We start from the raw sequence: 27440 nt of genomic DNA, 5'->3' as shown, positions 1-27440 counted from the left end.
TGCCAGACATGTCAGGCACGACTTCACAGCTTTCAGTTTCCTGCCTGTACATACGCTGCAGCTCGCGTCTTCGTGTCCAGCATACTCATCCTCTGTTGGAACAGGATTGAGTCCAGTTTCCCCTCAGTTTCTCCACAACATCAGCGAACATGATGTTTTTGCTAAGAGCAGGTCGCGTATCGAAAGACGCACGGCATTCAGGACAACGGTACTGGCCTGTCTGGTCCTTATCGTTCCAAAAGCGTTTAATACAGCCTTTGCAGTATGTATGTCCACAGGGTATGGTCACTGGATCATCAAGCATGACCAGGCAAATTGGACAAGTGGTCCTGAGAAAGCGCGAGGCTGCTATCTGCCATGTCTATCTGATCACAATAATCTAACGGTTGCTGTAGGGCTCGTCAACACCAAAGGCTGTTTTCAGTTTCGTTTCTGCCTAGTTTCATTTTATATGTTGATGTAGGTACTTCCCAGGAGCTGTGGCCTATTTAGTCCCATTTTATTTGTGAGATAGAGTCCCCATGCAAATCATTTTAGTGTGTGCATCCCAGAAATAGGGAACATTTTCAGCCAGGTATCTTGCTGATCTACTAACTGCGTAAAGGACTGTGTGCATTTGCCTTCCCTTTGGCCAATGACTGACATTTCAGAGTAAGCTATAATGAACACAAATAGTAGGCATGGTAAACCCATATAGCCTAGGATACACATTATCTGAATATGCTTACTGTTAGAGTAATTAATCACACACGGTTACCTTTTAAAAAACAGATCATGTTGGATATCTTGATAGTCTTTACTGTACAAAAGTATAAAACTTTTTAAAAATTTAACACTAAAATACATCCAAATATTTCCTTTTCTCACATGTGCAATTTACAGGATTAAAAACAGATTTGGATAATTTGATCATAGAGTGGCTTATGATTAAGTAGTCACAAACAGGGATTTAAGAAACAAATATTTCCACTCTAAATCGGGACATTTTCCACTGCTGTGGAGGGAATTAATAGTGCACTTCTGCTTCTTCATGGTTTGTTTTTTTCCACCGTCACTGCTGCTGGCACGCCTTCAATTCCATGAGCCTTCAGAGCCTCAGACAGACGATTTAGGTAGCTGGAGTCTGGGTAACCATTTCTGAACAAACAAACAAACAAACAAACAAACAAATAAACAAATACCTAAATACTGCAATATGAGCTGAAGGTGTGTGAGCAAATAAAAATAAATTGCCAACATACACAAAAATATCTGGTAGTAGAATTTAGGGCTGGGCGATATGGGAAAAAACCGATATCACGATATGGATTACTTTATATTACGATAACGATATATATCACCACTGGCGCCGACTATGGGGGGGCACGGACCTTTTTGCCCCCCCAATAAAGTTGGGGGGCAAAAACACCCCAATAATGACACGTTAGAAATAGCTGATTTCACTGATGATTTAAACCCACTATTAGAATGTGAAGTCTGTAGCCTATCCCCTTTCTCACCGTCTCATTTTTTTTAACTCACAAACGGTGAATTCATGATCAAATTTGTGTTTGAACCGTCGGTACGAGCGAGCACGCACAGGGAATAGGGCCTACATCTGCAGCATCGGTCATGGCCAATCGGCGGGAGCGCGCATAGCCTACTTGAGTAGCAGAACAGACAAAGGAGTGGGAATGTTGACCACCATGTTTATTATTTGTGAAGACTATGGCGTACATGGACAATGTTGTGTTATGTGTTTGCTTGATTATTGTATTCGCACTGGCGATTTTTGTTTGCGATGGTCCAGGACGTTTAGGCTAAGGAACTGCAGGCTGCGTAAAGTGATGAATTGAATGAGTGAAAAATTATACTGTCCCTCAGAAATGTGTGTATTTAAGCCAGTCCTTAATGAGAGCAAAGGTGATTAGTAGGCATATGGCTTCGCGTTAAACTGCGGTGCAAGCATTGTTCTGGGCTTTGCTGCTGAAGTGTAACAGAGCGAGATTAATTCATTCGAGGTTGGATTCCCGTTGCCAGTTGAGAGTTGTCAACTTTGTTTGGTTTGTCGGCCACATGAACATTTATTTTCTGGTGTCTATAAAAAGGCCTCACTATTTTGTATTTAACTCCATCTCAATAACGGCTGTATTTCACTCCAATCATGACATGGAGGTAATCGTGTTCTCACATCTAAACAAATAATATCCTAGCTTTGAATGACACGTAGCCTAATCTAAAATATTATGATCAGACATGACCCGCCCCTGGGTCCAATGATTGACAATTAGTTATTGACAAGTTGAACCCCAGATTGCACGCTATGTCTGATTTGCTGCGTAATAATTCCACCTGTTTGGTCGAATATAGATGTCCAGCCTAATAATAGGCTACAATAGCCACGCGCACATCCACATCTGCGATTCTGATTGTGTGATTGCGCACCGTTTAATTTCTGGCGAAAATGATGGAGACTATACGGTTGCAAGATTGAGACAGGTTTGAAACGCAGTTCGCACTAAACAATCTAATTCCCAAAAATAATCCTTGCATGTTTGTTGTCTATGCACAACATGCTATCTGAAGTGGTCCATGCGCTTTCGCGTTTGTTAATCAAGTAGGCTATATGCCAACATTCTGCCAACGTGGAAAAGGTGCCGCACTCTTCGCAATCCGGTGCGTCACGGGAAGGCTGAGTTCAAGGTAGCCTAGGTAAGACCACTGGAGCATCTGGAAGATTATTCTCTGCTTTTATTTAGAGCAGTGTTAAACTAACGTTTCGAATTTACCATTTCTTCATCGGAGCCGAAGATGTGGCATCCTCGGCACTGCTCAAAATAAAAGCAGAGAATAATCTTCCTCAGATGCTCCGGAGAACTTTCCTACTTTGAAATCTGCCAACGTGCTTGCACTGTAGGCTATATCTAGTCCTAAACGTCTTTATGGTAACCAAGTAGCCTATTAACGGTCTTAATGTCTGTATAGGCTATTCAGTAAATAACGGACCTGGCTAAATGCCGTGCAAATGCGCCACTGAAACACAGAGGTAACGTTGACTTCACGCAATACCCCCCCCCCCCCCCAAAAAAAAATCTGCCCCCCAATGTTGAAATGAAGACGGCGCCTATGTACTGTATAGCACAATTACATACATTTTCAGTAAATTCTCTTTATTTGCTCTTTATTTTTTCATGTCACCAAACAACCTTTCTTTAAAATGGCTCTTTTTATTCTTATTTTTACAGCTGCATGAACTTATAATGTGTATTGTGACAACATGAAATGTAATTAAATGATATTGAATTGTATAAAATTGATAAAAAATTCTATCACGATATAAACGATATAGGAGAAAGGTCACGATATACACTTCTATATCACGATAACGATATATATCGTCTTATTGCCCAGCCCTAGTAGTATTAACGGTTTACTTGACTACTTACCCACTCTTACCACCTTCCATTTTTGTCTTGTGGGGAATGTTGTGCCATACCACCTTGGAGCTTGGTGAGATGGTGAATGTAAGTCCATGTTGAAAAGCTCTCTTTAGGCATGGGAGGAGGCTCTTCCCTCTTGCACTGAGGGGCAGGTAGGCCTCAAAAAAGCCCCCTCTGAAGGGCGATCCAGGATAAGGATGTCCCTCCTAAACACAGAACCGAGATTTAAGGCACAATGACACTGATCAACTCACTGAACATAAAGACAAATTATCTTAGAGGTAATATCTTGNGTCTTAGAGAATTACTTTTCCACTTTGGAAATCAATTCAAGTGGTCAGATATTAAAACTAAGGTTGGACAGCCACTAAAGAATGGAACAGTTTAAGAATCAGACATATCAAAACATGCAATAGCTTTAAACTGGACTGAAACAGGAATGGTATTTTCTCTGATGTCAGTCTTGTGAAATGTATCATCTGCCAGTAACATGACTTACAGCTTGAAGGCCATCAGGAATGAGGTAGGTGATCTTGGCAGTGGTGTCCCTGACATGGCCCGCCAGGGTCAACTGAAGCTCCACGATGTTCATGTTGCCACGGATGCCAGGCTCCTTTTCTTTGACAGCAGAGGCTTGGTCCTGCCCAGCTTTGGTCCGCTCCTGTTTCTTTTGGTCCTGAGGTGCCCGCTCCCGCTCGGTCCCTTTCTTGAAGCAGAGCTTGCAATGGCCATGCTGAGAGAAGCACTTGACACACAAGCTCAAACCACACACTGTTAAGGGCTGTGAAGGCAGTGATCCATTGCATAAAAGGCATGAAGTCTTGAGAAGGCCGGAATGAAGATTAGTCTGCTTCATCAATTCTGATCTTGGTGAGGGTGATGACGTTTCGTCCAGCCATTGAGCTGCTGCTTCTGGGTTTGTGTCCACTGATGGGCTTAGTGATGATGTATACTTCTTGCTGGTCCTACCTGAGATGCTCCCACTTCTTTCAACCTTCTCCCTGACAACGGGATCCTTCTTAACAACTGGCTGGCTAAGTTCTGCTGTGATACTCTCCACTGTTCTTGTATTGTCAAATTTCATTCTGACAGTATTTTCTGTGGTTTGTGATGAGAGCTTCCGGGGTTCTGTCTTGCGATTAGTATTTTTTTCTGCGTCAATGGTGCTGGACAGATGGCCTTCAGGGGTGAGGTTGTAACCCAAGGCATCCTTTGAAGAGGGCCCTAGTTTCAGATTGAGGTTTGAGGAGTCTTTTTGCGTCATCTCCCCTGAAAACACCTCCCTCAGTGCAGCATTCACCTGTGTGCACAGCAGTTTTGGGCCAATAAGGTACAGACTCCCATTTACCATTCGCTGGCTAACCTTCCTGAAACGTGCGCGCAGATCCACACAGCAAGCCTCAAAGACCTCATCGCCGTCGGCAACTCCCAAATTGGATAGACGCAACTCCACAATGGTAAAGTCCGATGACACCATGGAAACGAGTTTCTGCAGCTCTTGTTGGCAAAAAGTCACAACGCTAGACTCCGCCCCTTTCAGAACCACCTTAATACAGTTGTCCGTTTCCGACTTTCTCTCTGACATCTGCAAGTCTGACATCATGTCATCTAGGCGTGTGCTGTAAGCCTCCTTCATGTGGGACCACATCAACTGTGACACCATGACCTCCGCAGAGTGAACGATGCTGGTGACGCTATTGGACCTGCGAAGAGTTGGGACAGCAACGGGCCCAGTCAACTCCAGTTTTCGTCGGGACCAGCTGGAGAAACTGCTCGTCCACTTGAGACCTGTCCCAATACCTGCCCCTGTCACAATACTGGTGACACTTTTGGACCTGTGGAGAGCAAAGACAGCCACAGGCAGTGGCTCGTTCTTCTCTTCCTCTCTGTTTTGGTAGGACCTGCCGGAGAAACTGTTCGCCCTCTTTAGACCAGTCATTGATGCTGATGGAAAACCAGCAGATTGATAAGATAAACCTATTTCCTGCTTACAGCGCTCTTCTAATTGATTTTGCAAGTCAGAGACAGATTTTTTCAAGTTCAGAAATGAGCTGCGGATATCAGTGATTATGGTGCTGATTGGATCCTCAGACACAGCAGGGCCACACAAAGATGAAAAGCTCTGCAAAAAACAGCATTATCAGGATTAGTATTTTGGGGTAGTATATTTTGAAGTTAGTGAGTGAATATTATGAATCCTTTCTTTTTTCATTTCAGATCAAAACACTCTACATGTATTCACACACATACACAAACTATTTCTAATGAATAATTTTCGTATAGTAATGGACATTGACAGCACCAGAACAAAAGCGATGTGGTCGTCCATGTCCGCCAGCCTCCTCATCTCGGAGGCTCTCTCCTCCCTCTCCTTGATGTCCCTCTCCACCTCCTCCAGGAGCCCAGTGGCTCTCCTCAGCTCAGCCTCCTCCTGGTGCCTGATCAGCTTCGTCACCTCCGCACACCTCACCTCTGCAGAGCGGACCAGCTCCGAGAACGCACGCTCACACTCCTCCACGGACACCTGGGCTGACATCTGTTTGGACAGCATGAGAACAAGAACACTAAAAGCAGATGTCTTCTACTGTGGCTTTCATACAAACACACACGCACTGATACACAAAAAACTTGGTGGAATGGGACTGGACATGTTGCCCTAAAACCCTCTTGACTGACCCATTGCCTTGAATTGTTATGCTCAGACTTAACTCAGATATTTGTGCTCAGATTTACCTTGAGCGAGTCCATGGCTTTCCTCAGGTCCTGCGCCTCCATCTGCTTTCTCTGGAGTCCCTCCTGGGACTTCAGCTGGGCCACTCCCAGCAGCCTCTGTGAACACATTGAGTGATTTGTCTTTAGAACGATATTTGCAGGCAAGGAAGTTTTCTAGTCTGAAAGTGTTGCATGATGGCATGTCAAACCTTAATGTGTAATGTAAGTGATGGTTGGTGTCATCAGGTGGGAGCAAGACACTTCACAAACGTTTGTGGTGACTTCCAAGCGTTTTTAAGAAAATTGACTCTTTTACTATTAAACTAAAAATATCAGATTGTTTTTATATTCCTTCCAGTCTTACAAGGCTCATTGAAGTGTAGATTATTCACCCCACATTTCTCATTTTGACCCCTTTGTCTGACACAATTATTGATAGTTTGTGCATGCAATTAAAACCATCTACAGAAAAGTCAGAGGCTTGTTTCATAGCACATCCTTCTATGACGGTATTGCAGAATAGTGTTCCCCAACCAGAAGTTATGTGTACCATTAGGGGTATGCGAGCACACCTCAGGGGGTACTTGAAAAAAATGTAATAATAACAAATGTATAAGTATAGTCACATTGGGAGAGGAAGTGAGAGCCTTCTCATAACGAAACGGCTAAGGGGGTACGCAAGACCAAGAAGCAAGACTGTTGTAGCGAGTCTGACCCCATCCATATTTCCTGCCAGTTAGGCCTATGTCAGTGTGGACAGGCATCCTCTCTAATATTTCACATTTTCCTAGGGAAGAAATTTAACTGCAGCATTTCAAATGGCTCAATTGTTCATTAATGACGCACAAGCTCAGCGATTGGCCCTACAGGTATCAAAAACAAAGGAAGAAAAGGTCTGGTTGTAGTTTCAATAGACAGAGGCAAAAAGCCTAGCAGAAAACATTAAATGGCCTTAGGGAGATTGTTTTAAAGGTGTGGTTGTGTGAAATGCATTAAATTTGTAATTACTTTCCCTTAGCAAAAAAAAGTTTGTTGAAGGAGGCTACATGCTTTTGGAGTAAGGTAGGCTATATATATATATATATATATATATATATATATATATATATTTTTTAAATAAACGTTAAAATAAACTTCCAGTGCTGGAATACTAATTTAATACTAATTCGGACTGAATTGGAACATTTTAAGAATAAGGTCTAGCCTAGTATATAGCCTAATTCATAGCCTATCACGTAGCTTTAGTAGGCTATACATAGGCCTGGTAGGGTAGCCACCTTTCTCATGCGTGCCTACTGAAAGAATACTCTAAATTACTTAGAATATACACTCACTGGCCACTACATTAGGAACACCTGTTACAACTGCTCATCGAGGCAAATATCTGATCAGGCAATCACATGGTGGCAACTCAATGCATTTGTGCATGTAGACATGGTAGAGAGGATCTGATGCAGTTCAAACCAAGCATCATAATGGGGAAGAAAGGTTATTTAAATGACTTTGAACATGGTATGGCTGTCAAGCCGAAAGGGCTTGATTTGAGTAATTCAGAAAAAAACGATCTACTGGGATATTCACAGACAACTATATCTAGGGTTTACAAAAAATGGTACAGGGAAAAAATGCAATGAGCAGCGGTTCTATGGGCAAAAACGGCTTGTTGATGGTAGACGTCTGAGGACAATGGCCAGACTGATTTGAGCTGATACAAAGGCAACATTAAGTCAAATAAACACGTATTACAACCGAGGTATGCATAAGAGAATCCCTTATTACACAGGACATCAACTCTTAAGGCAAATGGGCTTTAGTAGCAGAAAACACATTTGGTCAGCCAAGAACAGGAAAATGAGCCAACAATTTGGACAGGCTCACCATAAACGACACTAGAAGATCAGAATAATGTTGCTTGGTCTGAGGAGTCTTGATATCAACTGCAACACTCAGGTGGAAAGGTCAGAATTTGGCGTCAACAATGAAAACATGGGTCAACCCTGCCTTACATCAAAACATCAGGCTGGGGATATAATGGCAAAAATATATTTTCTTAGCACAATTTGGGCCTATTAGTACCAATTTATCTTTGTTGGAATACCACAGCCTACCCGATTATTGTTGCAGGCAATTCTGAAGGCAAAAGGGGGTCCAACCCAGCACTAGAGAGGTGTTACTAATGAAGTGGCAGGTGAGTGTACTTTACGCATAGCCTACATGATGTTGGCCTATGTAGGCTATTTTTATATGTAGGTCTACTGTAGGCCTATTAGCCTAAATTTACAGTCTTTAATTGTAGAAATAGGCCTATTGGTTTATTACTTCCCAAATATGGGAATTGGCAGCATATTTGCATTGCTTAGGCTGATCTGGCCACAGTCCTATAGGCCTACTCTGTACCTTTAAATTAGCAAACTAGTTCTGGGCCTAGCAGGCCTACGCCTCACTCAAATTCAGGGCCTGACAGTCATGCGGTGGCCAAAGGAAATTAATGGCAGAAAGCCAGCAGCCGGTTTGGCTGGCTCTCAATTTATTGTTGCATAGAATGGCTAGTTTACATGACGTGTTAATTCAGAATTAAATAGTTCCGTCGAGTTCCTTTGATCTTTCATTTAATTCCGAATTAAGAAGTTTTGGCCTAGGCCTACATGACGTTTTTAAAGCGGAATTAACCTTTATTTAGAATTAAGGTGAGCCAATTAAAAATTAAATGTCTCGTAAACTTAGCTGATAAGCTGTTGGCGGCATGGCTCTAAAGACAACACTGAATTACTTTCACGAATTGGTTCAACTTCAGGCTACATTCAAAATAGTCTAGATGAGAGTCACCTGCTTCTCAGCGCGGTCCGCAACTGAAACTGTATCATGTTCCCTATGGCTGCCCATGGCGCAGAGGTAACAGATGAACTGGGAGTCGGTGGTACAGTAAACCTCCAGTAGCTTTTCATGTTCAGCGCAGATGCTGTCTTGAAGATTTGCCAGGGCGTCGACAACAGTGTGCTTTGTCCCAGAAAGTGTAGTGTGAAGGTGAAAATGGTTAATGCAATAAGATGCCAGGCATGTTAGACATGACTTCACGGCTTTTATCTTGCCAGTGCATACACTGCATATCGCGTCATCGGGTCCAGCATACGCGGTATCTGTAGGTAGTTCTATGTGCTGCCGTCCAGATTCCGTCAATTTCTCCACAACATCAGCGAACATTGTGTTTTTGTTGAGGGCAGGTCGCGTATCGAAAGAGGTGCGACATTCAGGGCAGCGGTACTTGCATGTCTCCTTCCAACAGTCTTTAATACAACCATCGCAATAAGTATGTCCACAAGGAATGGTTACTGGGTCATCGAGCGTGCCCAGGCATATTGGACAGGTGATCTGGTCCTGAAAAAGAACACTTCTAGGCCTACTCTCTGCCATGATTACGACGACAAAAGGAACCGTGGCTACCTGGAAGTTTTTGAGGTCAGGTCTGCTTTCATTTTCGTTTTCAACCAAATTGATTCTTCTTTAATGTCTTAAAGGTGCACCGTGGCCCTGCAATTATGCTGCTCATTGAAACTGTGCTGCCTAGGCCTATTGGCAAATTTGTATGACAGTTTATTAAGTAATAAAGTAATATTTTCTAGTAGCCTATGGCCCAAGTAAAGTCATTTATGCAGCTAAAAATGGCTATTATTGGAAATTCAAAATGGCAGACCAGGAGAAGATCCCCCTTTTCATATAAGAAGTGCAATTTTCCAAGTCGTAAAGAATACTTACAATTTGACGGTGGTGGTAAGTATTCATGAAAAAGGTAACATTGGTGAATGGGCAGCATATGCATTCTGAAAATAAACAACTAACATCTTATGCAGTGCACCTTTAAGTTTTAGGTTATCAAATAGGTGTGGGACCATGGAGAGTGTAACAATGCGTGGGGTGGGACCTCGCCCATCCCACTGAGGTTGGATGGCGGTTGGTTGCTAAATGTTTTATCTTGGGTGGGAACATGACTGTCACTGCACTGGGTGAAAAAACTAAAAACAAAACATAATGAAACAAAATGTAATGGTTTGCTGTTGGGGTTAATGCAAGCAAAAACAATATTGGAACCTCTGCTCCTGATTGGGTGTGCAGTAAATTGCCCCTTTAAAAGAACACATTTTTTTTAATGTGATGTCTTTACTGTACCAAACTGATATAAAACATTTTAAAAGGGAGTTGAAAACTGTTCTAAAATACATCAAAATATTTCCATTTCTCACATGTACAATGTTGTGGATACAGGATTTTAAAAAAAGATTTGGCTAATATTTGATCATAGAGTGGCTTATGATTAAGTAGTCACAAACACAGGGCTTTAAGACAAATATTTCCACTCTAAATCGGGACATTTTCCACTGCTGTGGAGGGAATTAATAGTGCACTTCTGCTTCTTCATGGTTTGTTTTTTTCCACCGTCACTGCTGCTGGCACGCCTTCAATTCCATGAGCCTTCAGAGCCTCAGACAGACGATTTAGGTAGCTGGAGTCTGGGTAACCATTTCTGAACAAACAAACAAACAAACAAACAAACAAATAAACAAATACCTAAATACTGCAATATGAGCTGAAGGTGTGTGAGCAAATAAAAATAAATTGCCAACATACACAAAAATATCTGGTAGTATTAACGGTTTACTTGACTACTTACCCACTCTTACCACCTTCCATTTTTGTCTTGTGGGGAATGTTGTGCCATACCACCTTGGAGCTTGGTGAGATGGTGAATGTAAGTCCATGTTGAAAAGCTCTCTTTAGGCATGGGAGGAGGCTCTTCCCTCTTGCACTGAGGGGCAGGTAGGCCTCAAAAAAGCCCCCTCTGAAGGGCGATCCAGGATAAGGATGTCCCTCCTAAACACAGAACCGAGATTTAAGGCACAATGACACTGATCAACTCACTGAACATAAAGACAAATTATCTTAGAGGTAATATCTTGTGTCTTAGAGAATTACTTTTCCACTTTGGAAATCAATTCAAGTGGTCAGATATTAAAACTAAGGTTGGACAGCCACTAAAGAATGGAACAGTTTAAGAATCAGACATATCAAAACATGCAATAGCTTTAAACTGGACTGAAACAGGAATGGTATTTTCTCTGATGTCAGTCTTGTGAAATGTATCATCTGCCAGTAACATGACTTACAGCTTGAAGGCCATCAGGAATGAGGTAGGTGATCTTGGCAGTGGTGTCCCTGACATGGCCCGCCAGGGTCAACTGAAGCTCCACGATGTTCATGTTGCCACGGATGCCAGGCTCCTTTTCTTTGACAGCAGAGGCTTGGTCCTGCCCAGCTTTGGTCCGCTCCTGTTTCTTTTGGTCCTGAGGTGCCCGCTCCCGCTCGGTCCCTTTCTTGAAGCAGAGCTTGCAATGGCCATGCTGAGAGAAGCACTTGACACACAAGCTCAAACCACACACTGTTAAGGGCTGTGAAGGCAGTGATCCATTGCATAAAAGGCATGAAGTCTTGAGAAGGCCGGAATGAAGATTAGTCTGCTTCATCAATTCTGATCTTGGTGAGGGTGATGACGTTTCGTCCAGCCATTGAGCTGCTGCTTCTGGGTTTGTGTCCACTGATGGGCTTAGTGATGATGTATACTTCTTGCTGGTCCTACCTGAGATGCTCCCACTTCTTTCAACCTTCTCCCTGACAACGGGATCCTTCTTAACAACTGGCTGGCTAAGTTCTGCTGTGATACTCTCCACTGTTCTTGTATTGTCAAATTTCATTCTGACAGTATTTTCTGTGGTTTGTGATGAGAGCTTCCGGGGTTCTGTCTTGCGATTAGTATTTTTTTCTGCGTCAATGGTGCTGGACAGATGGCCTTCAGGGGTGAGGTTGTAACCCAAGGCATCCTTTGAAGAGGGCCCTAGTTTCAGATTGAGGTTTGAGGAGTCTTTTTGCGTCATCTCCCCTGAAAACACCTCCCTCAGTGCAGCATTCACCTGTGTGCACAGCAGTTTTGGGCCAATAAGGTACAGACTCCCATTTACCATTCGCTGGCTAACCTTCCTGAAACGTGCGCGCAGATCCACACAGCAAGCCTCAAAGACCTCATCGCCGTCGGCAACTCCCAAATTGGATAGACGCAACTCCACAATGGTAAAGTCCGATGACACCATGGAAACGAGTTTCTGCAGCTCTTGTTGGCAAAAAGTCACAACGCTAGACTCCGCCCCTTTCAGAACCACCTTAATACAGTTGTCCGTTTCCGACTTTCTCTCTGACATCTGCAAGTCTGACATCATGTCATCTAGGCGTGTGCTGTAAGCCTCCTTCATGTGGGACCACATCAACTGTGACACCATGACCTCCGCAGAGTGAACGATGCTGGTGACGCTATTGGACCTGCGAAGAGTTGGGACAGCAACGGGCCCAGTCAACCCCTTGTGTTCCTCCTCCGGTTTTCGTCGGGATCTGCCAGAAAAACTATTCGCCCTCTTGAGACCAGTCCCCGATCCTGAAGGAAGACCAGCTGGAGGAAGAGTGCTCACATCAAAAGCCGTTTGTGTTGGTGGGACTGTAAATGGTGAGCGTGAACCGCTGGGTAAGGAAATTGCTGCAGGAGGCTGTAAATTGGGGCCTCTGAATAGGATATCCTCTCCTGTCCGGTCGGGTGGCGAGATTGCTCTGAAATCTATTCCCGTAGCTCCCAGCAAGGCCCGGTCTTCAGTACCTGGCGAGGTGCTCGAGGAGCCAGATGTTCCACCGTTTCTAGCAAATAACCTTTGCACATCGGTGTCTCTTTGGTCCTTCAGGTCACTGGTCAAGTCTCCAGGCCGAGACCCCAGTCCAACACCCAATCCACCCACCCCTGAGCTCTTGAATCGTGCTGCCAGTTTATACTCCATCTTGCGGTCCCCACCGGAGCTACGGAGCATCTTGCCCAGCCTAGCCTCCTCCGCCGGGGGTCTGGGCTCCAGCCTCTCCCCTTGGCTTACATCTGAGGGGCTGGAGGCTGAGGAAAGAGTCGGTAGAGGGGAATGGGATGGTGACGGTGCAGACGCACCAACATCCTCCGGTGCATTGTGAAACCCAAGCAAAAGAAGCTGTTTAGCCTGGGACACATCACTGCTCTCTCCAACGATGTACACATATTCCTCGTCTTGGTTAAGCAGGAGTTTTGGCATCAAGCTCTGGATGCTGTCCAGGGTTTTGACGAGTCCTCCTTGAGGATATAGGGCTCTCTTACTCACTTTGTCCTTGCGCAGTGAAACCTCTCGACTCTGCTGAAGCTTCATCAGCTCCTTCTGTGCACGTACCAGGTGCTTCAGCGCGCGTCCTGTGCCCTCGGATCCTGACCTCCCTGACGGGGCCGTGACTTTTGACCTGGCCTGGAAGAAAAGTGTGGTGAGCTCTTGGTTGGTCTCGTCCACTACCTCCACATCGTGGTCCCTCAGGATGCGCTGGTACTCCCCGCACCTTCGCAGGTACTGGAACAAGTCCGAGTCCATGATCAAAAAGAGGTCGTTCACCTCAGTGTCACTTTTCAACTCCTCCTGAGCACCCAACAACGAAAGGTGATTTTCTGGCAGGGTGAACGCTCCCCCTTCCGTGCCCAAGTTTTCCACTTCTCGTCCTGCGGCAGACGAACCCAGAGTCTGTGCAGGCAGTAGACTGGGAAGTCCATTTGGCTCAACCCACGTTTGCTCTGGTTGTGACTGTGCTGCAGGGACAAGTCCGTTTTGCTCCTCTGACCTTCTGCCATCATCCCCAGCCCTGCTTTCATGAAGCTGCAGGATAGATGCCACAGCTTGCTGCACCTGAGAGTATGGTCCACTAAGAGAGCACTGCTCTTCTGTGGAGGAGGTTTGGATGCGTAGATTTGGGAAGCGTCGCTGCAGGCTGGTAACTGCCCTTTTACCCTGCGGTAGCTGCTCGCAATTCACAGTCACTGACATTTTGAGGATAACCTGGATGGGTAAAGAAAGGGGAAAAAAGTCAAAAGGTAAATAGACTGCTACAAAAGTGGCAATGACCAAGTTGTAACATATTATTAAAGACTTTGTGTAATGTCGTAGCAGTGTAATGCTGTGGTAGTAATGTCTTTTCAACAGCTGTTACAGCGTTCCACTGGCAGAACGGTAAATTTTGAACCAATGATGGAGTCTCTCTCACCTTGTCTGGGTTGCTGGGTGATGGGCTGACTAAAGTCACGAGGAGTTCATGCCTCTGGCCATCCAACTCAAGAATGTGCGGATGGTGGTCAAGTACGCTCTGTGCCACTGTAAACAACAACAATAACAACAACAACAACAATCCATTACATTAGAGACTTAACCTGGCTCAGCTATGCCTCAGGCAGTCACACTCCCAGGCAGTCACACTCTCTCACTCTCTCTCTCTCACTCTCTCCTACACACACACCGCCTTTTATTTACTACTCTCAAAGGTATCAGTATCATGTACATGCACTCAAACAAAACACATGGCTTGGGATCCATAGACATTTCTTGCTGACATTCACATATGCACACCAACATACAAGCATGTACAGTATGCATGTGCAAAACATCACCACTGAATCAAAATACCACTTTGTCACGCACAAATCACTCTCAAATTGCCTGCAACACACATACTTCAAATTCACAAATATAAATCAGAAACACAAACAGCAGTGCATTTCAAAAGCACAGAGCAAAACAACATTATTCAATACTTGTGGACTTTTCCCACCCTGCAGTATAATACAACAGCAACACAGACAAATGTACACAGTCAATCTTTAGAGCTGTCCTCACCCACTGCCTGTATAAATCAATTATGGCTGCTTGTTCAGAAAAAAAAATAAAGACCGCAGAATACAAACATAAGGGGAAAAAGCAACAACAACAACATTGAAAAAGCTGAAAACAAGCAAACCAACTGGTGGGGGCATTGCCCAAAACCCTAGGCATAAATAGCACTGGTAGAGTTTGTGTTAGTGGTGTGCGCAGCAGGCTGTATCCATCGGCTGTCATCACATGCACAATGTCGAGGCGCCCGCAGGCCGCCTTCTCAATTCACTATGGTCTCGCTTCCAGTCAGCATTCCAGGGTGCCAACCACCGCCGTCCACAAGCACTCCCCATGGGGCAGCCCAAAAACACATCAAATGTACATGATATGAACACACTTAACATCCATCTCTCTCTCTCTCTCTCTCTCTCTCTCTCTCTCTCTCTCTCTCTCTCTCTCTCTCTCTCTCTCTCTCTCTCTCTCTCTCTCTCACACACACACACCACTATGTTTGTATCCCTGGTCACTTTGTCTCCCTTTCAAACACACACACACACACACACACACACACACACACACACACACACACACACACACACACACACACACACACTGACCTTTTCCATCCTCAAAGGTGACGAGGGCAGATGGAGGTCTGCTTTTGCTGACAGTAACAGACAGCACCTCGCCTCCCCCATTGCTGGGCCGCAGGAAGTGGATCAGGAGCTTGTCAACAAGGCGGTCGTGCTCCACATCAGAGGGAAGGCCCTCCACCTGCAGCGACTGGGCCAGACCTGCCATCTGCTGGAGGTGCTCTGAAACTATTCAAGATTTACTGTTCATTTAATCCCAATTTTTTTTAAAAGTGAATGGGCAGCAATTAAACATGCATTGACAAAATGCTCACAAATGCTCTTCATTTGTCTTACACTGATTTAAATTAAATACCTTCCTATTCTGTCAATTGTTACTATAATCTATTCGACAAACATGAACCTGAACAAGAAAATTAAATTGTCTTTAAAAGCTGTACCCATGTTGAGTAAGCAGTAGCAGCTATCTGTACTGTAGCTAGTCTGTGTGGTGGATCAGAAATCTCTGCTGAATAAACACTTGGGAGTCAGCTGTTGCCATGACTCCCATCAACACACACCCTCTCTGAGCTAAACATTAGGAGGACCTCTGGAAGCTAGTCGCCTTACCTTCAGTTTCTCTAAGATGACTGGGAACTGGAGACATTCACTGTGGCCAGGTAAACAGTAAATAAATATTACAAGAGGTTGGGATATTTTGTAGGCCTACTGTACTTTTTCTGTTTGGACTGAGATACATTGCCATCATGCCAAAACATATTCTATTCACACATTCTGAAATTCAACTCAAACCCTACACTTTCACAGAGGAGTTTTAACCGTTTCTTCTTTGGGCACCCATGTCACACTGGAGTACAGCAGACTAGAGATGCTACCACCTGCTGGTTTTAAGGACTGTCTGTCTCAGACTTGCATCAGCAAGTTGTTTTTACTGACCAAGGCTGCCTCGAAGGGCAAATAATTATTGTCACACAGGAAATGCCTAGTTGTAAGCGTTCAATGCCTCCAGAAACTAGCTCATCTGGATTCAGAGACCCTTTCAAAGAACCTGCCTACTTTGTGACCTCCTTCCTTGTCTGCAGATGTCTCAAATGTCATGTTTTCATTACCAGCCTCACATGAGCCTGGTCGAAAGTAGTGTTGTGGTTGAAGAACAGACCAGTTGGATGTTATCAGATGACAAAAATAATTGTTCAATCAGATAATGAGATGAACAGATTTTAACAGATGAGATAAAATGTTATCTTACACTAAGGGACTACCTGTTGGGTTGTGAGATAAGTCACGTGTTCAACAACGATAAATTGTGCAGCATCAACTCTACAATCTCGTGCAAATAGAAAAAAATAGAGGCAGCAGGTGGGCGCCAACCTGTTGGTAAGCGCGCGACTGCTAACTAGCATAATAAACTTGGATGGATCATTTCCCCGATTGTTGCTTCTTTCTTACATAAACAGAGATGCTATTACGCATGCAAGTTATTTGTTCATTAGACCACAATTTGACTCACAGTCTACGGAGCTACCCTAAATGAGGACATATAGCTGTTAGGTGATTCAGACTTCAGTTTGACATAAACTGAAAACAGAAGCCGAAGACCCATTTGACATGAAGAAAAGCTGATTAGCATGCAACGGGATGGTCAAGACTATACGGTAATATCCCAGACATACATACATTCTGATATGTCAAGATCCAATTCTGTTTCTTTGTGCGGCCCTGAAACATTTTGTTTTCAAACAAGTGTTGTTTACCTGGCACAGAAAGGCAGGGCACGAGAGCATTCGTACTTCAGAATCTCGCAGACATCTTCGCAACCAAGGAAAGTGAAACTTCAGTGAAGAATGGGGTATTTCCCAGCTTTTGCAGCTAGGTGTCGTTCTGTACCATGCAGAGGGCAGGGGTTACAGCAGGACATGGTCAAGAAGATTGTTGAGAGTATTGTCTCACAGTCCTGATTTGTTTCCAGGATTGTTTGGTGTACTCAAGCAAGGCGTTTGATTTAGTTTGTCTACTGAGTCGAATGTCCATATCTATGTGTTTGATAGAACACGCAGTAGGTCATATCTTTGTTCCAAAATATTAATTTTCAACACCAGCTATTGTCATCAGTAATCAAAAACACCTACACACATTGGACATCAAGGTCTATGCCAAATAGCTACATTTACTTGGCATGGATGGTCTGCAAGTCATGTAATCAAGTTGCGAATTTCAATTGGACAAAAACCACCTGGGTATACCCACAAAAAACTTCATAACCCATCATGCACTGTGCACTTTAAGCAGACCAATGGGATTTGTAAATACACATCACGCTCACTTACCACAGAGTTATTCTGACCAATAGCAGAAACGGTCACTGGGAGTTTTGCGCATGCCCTGTAGTGTGAACTTTTCATGTGTGTGTAACGTCGCGAGTCCGGTGGAGGTCATACTGTATCTGCAAGGCTTTAGGTAAGTGGCAATATAACATAGAAATATTGACTTTGGACATGGATGTTTGAAACTGTCTAATTCAGCTATGTGTGTAGTATATCAGAAATGACAACTCTGTCGGTTAACCGGCGTGCTCACACGTTATTGGAAGATTGAATAACACCAAGTTCTGAGATGTCTTCCATGCTAGCTTAGTTTACATCAACTAGCACGGACCCAGTACATTATGAAATTGGCCAAGGTGCTTTGTTGACTGGCTAAGTAAAGACAGTGCTATAATGGACACAGAAATGGATTTGAAGGTGAAGGGTTATCTGCGTTTGTTCTCCATCGCATGGTCTGACTGCATGTGGTGGTGCCAACTGCCAAGGCCATAGAATGAATCCGCAAATACTATCAAGTGTGTTTCAAAGGAACTCCCATTGCGCATGGTTCCATGCAATTAACTGTGTAGCAATATATATATATATATATAAATAAAAACTACATGCAGTATTTTCTGAAATGAAATCTTATCCTTCCCGTCCTGTCTTGTTTACCCACAGGGCTGATTATTCCGTGCCATGGCGAAATTGTTCGAGTCCATTGGAAAATTAGGGCTGGCCCTAGCCGTCGGTGGAGGTGTGGTGAACTCCGCTCTTTTCAATGGTGAGTTTATGTCTGACCGCTTGCAAGATTTTGGATGCATCTTGACCTCTGCCAAGGTTGAAATTCAGCAGAATTTAAATATGCGCAACTAATGAAACATAGTGTTTAATAATGGAACATAGTGATTTTAAGGAGGTGACATCCTCCAGCATTGATTGCGAAGTTAGACCGTCTAGCTAGCTTATACAGGCGGTCCCCTATGTTTGTCAGCAGGCTTTGAGTCAAAATGAATTTCGGTAGTTCCACAAGTCTTCATGTTACCTGAGCAACACTTCTGTCTGAGTGTTTATCATCTGGGGGAAAGCATCCGTGTTTGAGATCCTTTTTTTGCGTCTGTGTTTGTGTGTTTCAGTCGATGCGGGTCACAGGGCTGTCATCTTTGACCGTTTTCGGGGGGTGCAGGAGGCCGTGATGGGGGAGGGGACACATTTTGTGATCCCTTGGGTCCAGAAGCCAATCATCTTCGACTGCAGGTCCCGTCCCCGTAATGTCCCTGTCATCACTGGTAGCAAAGGTACAAGTCACAAGCCACACCACATTCAACTGTCATATTCTCTCATCCCATTGTGGATGCAGTCCGATCGCAAGTTTCTCTCTCTCTCTCTCTCTCTCTCTCTCTCTCTCTCTCTCTCTCTCTCTCTCTCTCTACCTGTCTGTGTCTCTGGCTACAAACTATGCTTATGTTTATAATGTATCTGTCTCTCTCCATATCAATCCCTATCTGTATCTTCCTGTCTACTTACTATGCATGTGTGTGTGCGTGTGTCTACTTCTGACCATCTGTGATGCCCTTGCAGATTTGCAGAACGTGAACATCACCCTGAGGATTCTGTTCCGGCCAGTGGCCAACCAGCTCCCTCGCATCTTCATGAGCATCGGCGAGGACTACGACGAGAGGGTGCTGCCCTCCATCACCACTGAAGTGCTCAAGGCCGTCGTGGTGAGTGACATATCGATAGCCTTTGACATCTCTGATGTCTGCTCTGCTCCAAGGTCAGGGAGTTTATGGGGATGACTTGTGAATGTGCACAGGTTTTTCTTTTTGAGCCGCCACACGATCAAAGACGGTATTACTTTACATTGCACTTTGCTGTCATACTTATTTTAAGTGGAGTGACTTAGTTTTTTCAGGTTCAGAGACAGCCCCCTGAAATGTGTGGTCAGATGCCTTGTTCAAGGGCAGTGTCAGGTCATGTGTAGATGTCTTTGCAAAGAATGCTCAACATTGTAGAGAGCAAGAAGTTCTGAAGTAGGTGTTTGTATTCATTTCAATTCCTATGACCATTACCATGGTGGTCAGGCTGAAACGAGCTACTAAGGGGCGGGGCTGTAGTCAAGTCCACCGTTGTAGAGTCCAAGACAAGTCCAAGACCAGAATAGTCAAGTCCGAGTCCAAAGAGGTTTGAGTCCGAGACAAGACAGAGTCCAAAAATATTCGAGTCCGAGTCACATGTCGGTCAGTGTTAAACAATGAAAAGGATGAATATCAATAAAGCCAATGTTTGAAGGTAACCCATATGCTATGGATGTGTAGACAAACTTGTATGTTGTTGGATTTCAAACTCCACTCTAGAATTAAGGGTAGCCAATGTTCTAAACAAAATAAAGACGGACCCAGTCGAGTCTTAAAGCTTAATTTGGCAAGAACAGTGTCCGAGTCCAAGACAAGTCAGAGTCCAATTGGTAGCGAGTCCAAGACGAGTCCAAGTCCATAAAAAAACGGACTTGAGTACTACAGTCCTGCTAAGGGGAAATTAAAACTAAATTGCACATCAGCATTTAGTGGTGTCTGTGATTTTTCATAACTCTGCTGTAATAAATGTCTTAATCCGTTCTAACGAAACATCTCTAAGGGTAAATGTACTTGAATACATACATGAAGAAATGTTAACTGTTGAGACGGTCCTTAAACAGTATTTGATAGATTTTAAATGGTATGTCAGTACTCAGTACATACTACTTTTGCAACATACTAATTATGTGTGTTCTTGTGTGTGTGTGTGTGTGCATGTAGGCCCGGTTTGATGCAGGGGAGCTGATCACACAGAGAGAGTTGGTGTCAAGGCAAGTCAGTGAAGACCTCACGGAGCGCGCATCCACATTTGGCCTTATTCTGGACGATGTGTCTCTGGTAAGGGCTCCCTTGTGTCTTGTTTTACTGTATACTGCAGTGCTTAGCATTGCTCATAATATCATGCAGCCCTAATGTTAAGGTTAAGCTCTTTAAATTCTAAGTTAAGTACCAGCGTCTGCTCTGTTACCTTTAACTCTGTTACCTGTGTCGCATGACGCTGCTTGGTTTTGTTTGACATGGGTTTGTCTGATAGACTTGAGTCATGTTTCACCTCTCTCTTTCTCTCTCTGTCTCTCGCTCTCTTTCTCTGTCTCTCTCTCTGTGTGTCTCTCTCCCCAGACGCACTTAACATTCGGTAAGGAGTTTACAGAGGCTGTGGAGATGAAGCAGGTGGCACAGCAGGAAGCAGAGAGAGCCCGCTTTGTTGTAGAGAAGGTACGTATTTGTCCGTACCTGTTTCGTCACTGCTTTTGGCTTAGGGGTGATTTTCCGCCTGGCAGTTCGCTGTGTGTGGGGATTCAGCGTTGGGGTTCTTTTTTACCAGCCAAACTGAATTTTCACCTGCATTTGGCTGGTGTTACTTTAGAACCCTGCTTATATCTACAGTATGTATGGCATAGATCAATGGCACACATCTGCATTCTTTAACCCCCTTATTCTTCTATTTCTGTCCTCTGTCTATGCAAGGAATGTGATAATGACACTCGTATCCTCCAGGCTGCATGTCATAGCCAACCCTTTATGATATAAATGTGCACAGGGTTACCGCGGGTGCTTGAAGTCCTTGTACATTTTTGGATTTTGACGTGTTTTCAAGGTTTTAAAAAAGGCTTGAATTTATTTTGCTGAAGTGATTGTAAATGCTTGAAAGTGGCTGCAATATTTATCAGCAGTCTGACTGAATAGATCAGGAGTGAAGAAAGGCCCACTTCAAAGGGCCACTTCAAACATTCAGAGGTCCTCCAGGGGCCGCACCATGAACACAAACCAAGATTCATCTGCAATTGAGGCCTATACTGAAGGCGGACACCTTTACATCAGACCCCACCCTCATTAGGTCCCCTGAAAATATAACTTAATTGTATTGCAAATGTAAATTCTAAGATTGCTTTACAAAACGTTTCATGTTTCATGTGGAACAGCATAACATTAACATTATATCGGGGGCCAGATAAGACGGCCTCACAGGCCGTAAACGGCCCACAGGCCATAGATTCTCCACCCCTGTAGTAGACCAATTAAGAGAAATAAAATCAGTTCACTGTGCACTTACGGTCATCGCTCTGCATTCTGAATTGATAGCTCTTATGTATGGTACATCGTATTGCGCCCTCAGAGCCTTATCTTGATGAGAGTCTAAAGCAGATAAGCTGGTATGAGAAAACTGGTCTTGATGCTGCTTGAAAAGCGCTCGAATTTGGCCATGAAAAGTGTGTATGAGGAGATTGAGGACTAGGGCCCGACCGATATGTTTTTTTCAGGACCGATACCGATATTTATGGAAATGGGAGGCCGATAACCAATATGTGCAACCGATATATAGAAGTATTGTTCATAATAAAAGTTAATGTAATATAAATTATTATTATTATTATTATTATATATACATATATATTTAGTTATAATAATGAACTCTCATAGACTCAAAGTGGGGAGAGCAGAATAGAAGATGCATTCAGAACGAAACGGCTGCAAAATTGGTTGTGAAAGTTATACAAACTTATCGGTGGAAATTTATTCAAAGTATGGCCGATACCGATATCCTAAAAATGCTAAATATCGGCCCGATATATCGGTGGGGCGGATATATCGGTTGGGCCCTAGTGAGGACCCGGCAGTGGCTGAAATGGCTAAGGCACTGTAGCGTTATGCCAATGGCCCAGGTTTTTGGCACAGGGACATTTCCCGATCCTCCCCCATCTCTCTCACCCACTCACTTCCTGTCACCGTCACACACTCTTTTCAATTAAAGGCATGAAAGTGCCTCAATATAAAAAAGAAAAGACATATGAATCCTGTGTACAGTATGTGACATTGACCTCATTGTGTGTCCCCCACCCCAGTCTGAGCAGCAGAAGCAGGCGGCCATCATCCTTGCATGTCCTAGAGTGCGTCTTAATATGCGACCTTGCCTCCTCCACTTGCCTCCTCCACTTGCTTCTCGTCATGATGACATCACTGACAACAGCATTATATTTCAATATCTTGCAAAATCTCAATTGTAGAGTCTTTTTCTCTTTTGCAATTGGGATGGTGAATGAAAAACAGTCCCTCAAAAGTTGTTGTGGCTAGGCTGAGAGCTGGGAAACTTTATCGTTTTCTCCACGGAGGAGGGGCCAGGAGGCGGGACGAGGAGACAAGCGCAAGTGGAGGAGGCAAGGTCGCATATTAAGACGCACTCATCGTCCACCCTTTACATACAGGCAGCCATCATCCACCCTTTATGATAGGCGTGGTGAACCGTGTTCATTCGAGGACCACTTGAAATTTTAGTCCAAATTTCCTCCAAGGGCCGTACTATGAACACAAACCAGGCTTTCCCCCTGCACTTAAGGCCTACCGGTATATTGAAGGTGGCCACCTTTTACAAATTATGTCATATTTCATGTGAAACTGCATAGCATTGAAATTATATCAGGGGCCGGATAAGACGGCCTTAAAGGCCATAAATGACCCTTGGGACATGGGTTCCCCACCCCTGCTTTATAATAGGTGCGATCGAGTTCACGTCAACGCATACATGCGCATGTAGACAGCAATGCACCCTGGATGAAAATGCTGCACGACGGTTAGATTCCCTGTCAAACTTCGAAATTTCGTCGATGTTGTGTTGACGAGGTGACATGTCACATGGTGTCAAACTATCGCGGGATGCATGCGACTGCAGTCAGATCTTGCAACCTCTGCAGTTGCTTATCCCCTTCAACACTCGTCGGCGGACTGCCTCCGAGGTCACGCGCCCATGAACTGGTTGGTCAACAACTCACTCACGTGTGTATATGGGTCTTGTCTCATACCTCTACACAAGTTTGCGCAGGTCCCCACTTCAGCTCCTCCTCACTGCCTGCCCACCCCCCCCACTCCTCACACGTGGTATGTTAGTAGAGCAAACCGGTGCGAGCTCATAGTCTCGTTCATATTTGTGGCCGACTGTAAATGCGCTGTATTTAATAACACCCACATCGTGACAACAAGTTCTCGCTCACGTGCCTTTCGCAACATCGACGCTCGCAACAAACTCGTACGCGCCTAATGTCTGTGTACAATATGTGACCATGGCATATCCTTGTGTCCCCACCCCAGGCGGAGCAGCAGAAGCAGGCGGCCATCATCTCGGCGGAGGGCGACTCCCAGGCCGCCCTGCTGATCGCCAACTCGCTGATGGAGGCCGGAGACGGCCTGGTGGAGCTGCGCAAGCTGGAGGCGGCCGAGGACATCGCCTTCCAGCTCAGCCGCTCCCGCAACGTCACCTACCTGCCCTCGGGCCAGGGCACGCTACTGCAGCTGCCCCAGTGAGGGCGCCGCTGACACACCCACACACCCGCACCCATACACACACAGACGGTGATGGATAGCCTGGGTTCATTAGTTATTATAATCCAGTGCCGCGTATTCCAAATCAGCAGTTTTTTTACCTGTCCGGTTCAACCTTGTGATCATTAAACCAGGCATTCACCTGGTTGAATTGGACAAATAAAACCAAGTCATGTGGAATATGTGGCACTGGGTTGTAACTGATGAATTCAGGGTGCCCTTCACTGTTCACAAATATGTACAAACACACACACACACACGCACACCAAGTAATGGACATAACTACAGACTGACACATAGACTGTGATCAGACTCTGAAAGGACTTACCAATCTCAGAACCCAAAAATGCAAACGTGATTGTGTCTTTTACTTTTTGTCTGTCTCCGTCTCTCTTGCTCCCTTCCTGGTAGCACTTCATGGTCTCTTGGGTAATGTAGAAGGTCTTCAGCTCGTGGTTGGGGAGCAACAGAGGTGGAATTTGTGCGTGCGTCTGAATGTGTGTGTGTGTGATGCTACTCAACTTTCTTGGTGCATCTTTATCTCACTTTAGCAGATGTTCCAGAAGGAAAATAATGTTTTACTGGGCACACACATGCACACAAGCACCAAAACACTTGTATTCTCTACTAAAGCAGTGTCAATGTGCTTACACATGTGCGAGAGCAGACTGAGCTGTGTTGTATGGGGGTAGTTGGCAAGAAGTGCTTATTAAAAACGAAAATAAATGCTACCAGATATTCAAACCCATCAGAAATCATAGCTACTTTTGTTACCTCTTTAGTTTAAAGAAATTATTTTTAATTTCATTTTGTGTGTGAATTCTACATTAACCCCCGTCATCAGATAACTCATAGTCGAAGTATCAGATCACTGGTACTGAAAATGCGATTGGCTTAATGGCTTTATGAAGTATGCGGCACTTGAAACAGATATTTAAGGAATTATATGTCTCTGAAATGATTACAGATTAATATGAAAAGATGGCGGCAAAGTGTCTTATGTTTGGCCATGGTGTGAAATGAGAAGTGCAACAGTGCTTAGCCAGCATCTCCAAGCCTCAGATGTTCAAGGGGTAAAATACCCATCTTGTCATGGTCGAAAAGTGACAGTGTGTTAAATTCAGCTCATTCATGCTAACCATCAATGTTGATTTTGTGTTGAGCGTTGTGTTCCACTGTGGCTGATATTGTTTTTGTATAAGTTTGAGAGGTAAATGTGTGAAGTCCTGCATTCCGTGCCGAAAACTGAAATTCATTCAATAAAAATATATCATATTTGTACTTGGAAAAGAGTAAATTTTGTATGCTTAATAATGCCATCAACAATTATGTTTCCTCGATTTTAACATAAGTAATATATACTACAATGCACGTATAATAATGGATTATGCAATGCCGTATTACGCAATGTCTTATATTCTTTTAGCTTCCTTGATTTACCACTAGGGGGTGATGTTTTCTTATTAATGCAAACCGAGCCAAACGGACGAGGGGAAGTGATGATGAATAACATAGTACTACTACATTCTGATTCATTGCCCTCTTCTTTTGGGTTGTTAGTCCATAACATCAAATGTAGATATATTGCAGACCTGAAGCACATTTTATGTTTACTAAGGAAATGGTATAGGATTGAGCAGGATAGCCAGTTGATTACTTGTTTTGTTTCCTGACCCTGACGGAACACCCTGATTTACCTTTGTAATCACATGTGTAACACATGTGTATGCACTATGGTAAAGTTTTGATTGTCAAAAAGTGATTCATTGGCCTTGAATGTTTAAATGGATTGCAGTGTTTTTGCATTTTCCTCTATCAGAATGCAAAAAACTGCTTCTCAGTTTTTTAACATATGTCTATCAATATGGACATTGAACTACTTAAGCATTTGAAAGTACCATGGTATAGTAGGCCTACTTTCCCAGTAGTAGTATAGCACAAGTTGATCCTGTTTTGACAAATCATTTGCATGCAATTACTCACAAGGTTTCAGGTACAAATCTCAGGCTTTTTCTTGAAATATAGCCCACATCTGCATGCACAAAAGCAAAAAAATCATCTTATTAATTCACCACTTGGAAAGTAGGATCAACACTCTCAGTGTTGAATTGACAATGCTGCATTTACAGTGTACCATTTGTTGACTTGTTCTTTGGAGGGCCATTCATGGTATGTAGAAGTGTGTTGTTCAGCAGGTCTTACTCAAACGGAGGACTGCTTGGTTCAGCTCCATAACCCTGGGCCCTCGAGGGATAAATTGGCCAAACTAGATGTAGGCCGGTAGGGGGGGGCTATGTCTCTAAATATATCAAATTTTGTAAAGAAATGTTGGAAATTACATTTGCAATATAATGGAGTTATAGTTTCAGGGGACCTAGTGAAGGAGGGGTCTGTTTCAAAGGTGGTCATCTTCAATATAGGCCTAAAATGCAAGGGGATATCCTGGTTTGTGTACATAGTGCGGCCCTTGGAGGACTGTAAAATTTGAAGTGGCCCCTCAAATGAAAAAGATTCCTCAGCCCTAGCCTATAGCTTTGCTCAGACCCGTATGAGAGGCTGACATTATTTCACAAACACAGAGTATGCACATCTGCTTTCTGAAAGCATTGTGATGGTCATGTGAAGACTGTGTTCTTGTGCAACTAAAGCGTTCTTTTGACGGCATGCCTTCCTCCTCCTTTTCCTTTTTCTGTAAAGGTGTAACCAACCACAATAGCAGAGATGGATTCTGAACCATCACCAAATATCTGAATAGGGTTAAATGGAAGTCTTCTCCAAATCGTTGTATTCCAATCACCTCAAACATGTGCACTAAACGCAGGGGTGTGATTGGGGGGGTTGGTAAAGTGTGACTGAGTCACCAGGGCCCCATAGGGGCCCCATACACAGTCTGATTTATGAGGATATGGCTGGGGGGTCCATTGGAGTTGATTACATAGGACTGTACCCATTTGCTGCCACGGCCCTGACTAAACTGTGGAACTGGCTGCCCTGGTGGGTGCCCTAGGCCCGGTCTGTGGTGCGCACCTTGCATGGACTATGAACTATTGACTCAGGCTTGGTGATGTAAAATCAACATGATGCGACTGTGACCAAAATGCATGGAAACGTCACCGAATCATTTCTCCCTAATTTAAATGGCACACGCAGATTATTCATGGATAAACCCACTGCATTTGTGACATACTTATAATGTGCCTGTATTATTGTCCACTGTTTTGATCTCTGGCGGGAACGGTTATACGTGCGCGCTCCCCGTCTAGCCAGGGCCAGAAAAAGACGGGTG

General features: G+C 44.1%; 2 protein-coding genes across 4 annotated transcripts; one reads left to right on the top strand and one right to left on the bottom strand.

The window, feature by feature from the left end:
• Nucleotides 1–739: 739 nt before the first annotated feature.
• On the bottom strand, nt 740–16821 carry si:busm1-163l24.3 (uncharacterized). Its single transcript, XM_063217353.1, has 12 exons — nt 16069–16821; nt 15484–15687; nt 14265–14371; nt 11291–14059; nt 10798–10997; nt 10546–10650; nt 8958–9594; nt 6153–6248; nt 5722–5955; nt 3919–5541; nt 3426–3625; nt 740–1137 (listed from the first exon to the last, which is right to left on the bottom strand). The coding sequence occupies exons 1-12, from the start codon at nt 16103–16105 to the stop codon at nt 1029–1031; spliced, it is 6321 nt and encodes a 2106-aa protein (XP_063073423.1). The 5' UTR covers nt 16106–16821; the 3' UTR covers nt 740–1028.
• On the top strand, nt 16040–25435 carry phb (prohibitin). 3 transcript variants are annotated; one of them, XM_063184689.1, is made up of 7 exons: nt 16040–16118; nt 18444–18546; nt 18899–19060; nt 19344–19486; nt 20561–20677; nt 20960–21055; nt 23924–25435. In XM_063184689.1, exons 2-7 carry the CDS (start codon nt 18462–18464, stop codon nt 24134–24136), a joined length of 816 nt encoding a protein of 271 aa, XP_063040759.1. In that variant the 5' UTR covers nt 16040–16118; nt 18444–18461; the 3' UTR covers nt 24137–25435. The 3 variants fall into 3 exon arrangements, with proteins under 3 accessions (XP_063040759.1, XP_063040757.1, XP_063040756.1); XM_063184687.1 differs by lacking the exon at nt 16040–16118 and adding an exon at nt 17015–17114; XM_063184686.1 differs by lacking the exon at nt 16040–16118 and adding an exon at nt 17801–17916.
• The last annotated feature ends 2005 nt before the right edge of the window (nt 25436–27440 follow it).

The sequence above is a fragment of the Engraulis encrasicolus genome, chromosome 2, assembly GCF_034702125.1.
Source record: "Engraulis encrasicolus isolate BLACKSEA-1 chromosome 2, IST_EnEncr_1.0, whole genome shotgun sequence".
Classification (NCBI taxonomy): Eukaryota; Metazoa; Chordata; class Actinopteri; order Clupeiformes; family Engraulidae; genus Engraulis; species Engraulis encrasicolus.
Note: the sequence above shows the minus strand (reverse complement) of the source record. Positions and strands in the feature narration are given on the sequence as shown.

What these genes read in the sequence shown, in the direction of transcription:
- si:busm1-163l24.3 (XM_063217353.1), bottom strand. Translation starts at nt 16,105, where the DNA reads ATGTCTCCAGTTCCCAGTCATCTTAGAGAAACTGAAG. An exon ending in CACCTTTGAGGATGGAAAAG is followed by an intron (nt 14,372 to 15,483) that starts GTCAGTGTGTGT and finishes TGTTGTTTACAG; the next exon opens with TGGCACAGAGCGTACTTGAC. An exon ending in TTCCTGATGGCCTTCAAGCT is followed by an intron (nt 10,998 to 11,290) that starts GTAAGTCATGTT and finishes TTCTGTGTTTAG; the next exon opens with GAGGGACATCCTTATCCTGG.
- phb (XM_063184689.1), top strand. Translation starts at nt 18,462, where the DNA reads ATGGCGAAATTGTTCGAGTCCATTGGAAAATTAGGGCTGGCCCTAGCC. An exon ending in GAACTCCGCTCTTTTCAATG is followed by an intron (nt 18,547 to 18,898) that starts GTGAGTTTATGT and finishes TGTGTGTTTCAG; the next exon opens with TCGATGCGGGTCACAGGGCT. An exon ending in TGTCATCACTGGTAGCAAAG is followed by an intron (nt 19,061 to 19,343) that starts GTACAAGTCACA and finishes ATGCCCTTGCAG; the next exon opens with ATTTGCAGAACGTGAACATC.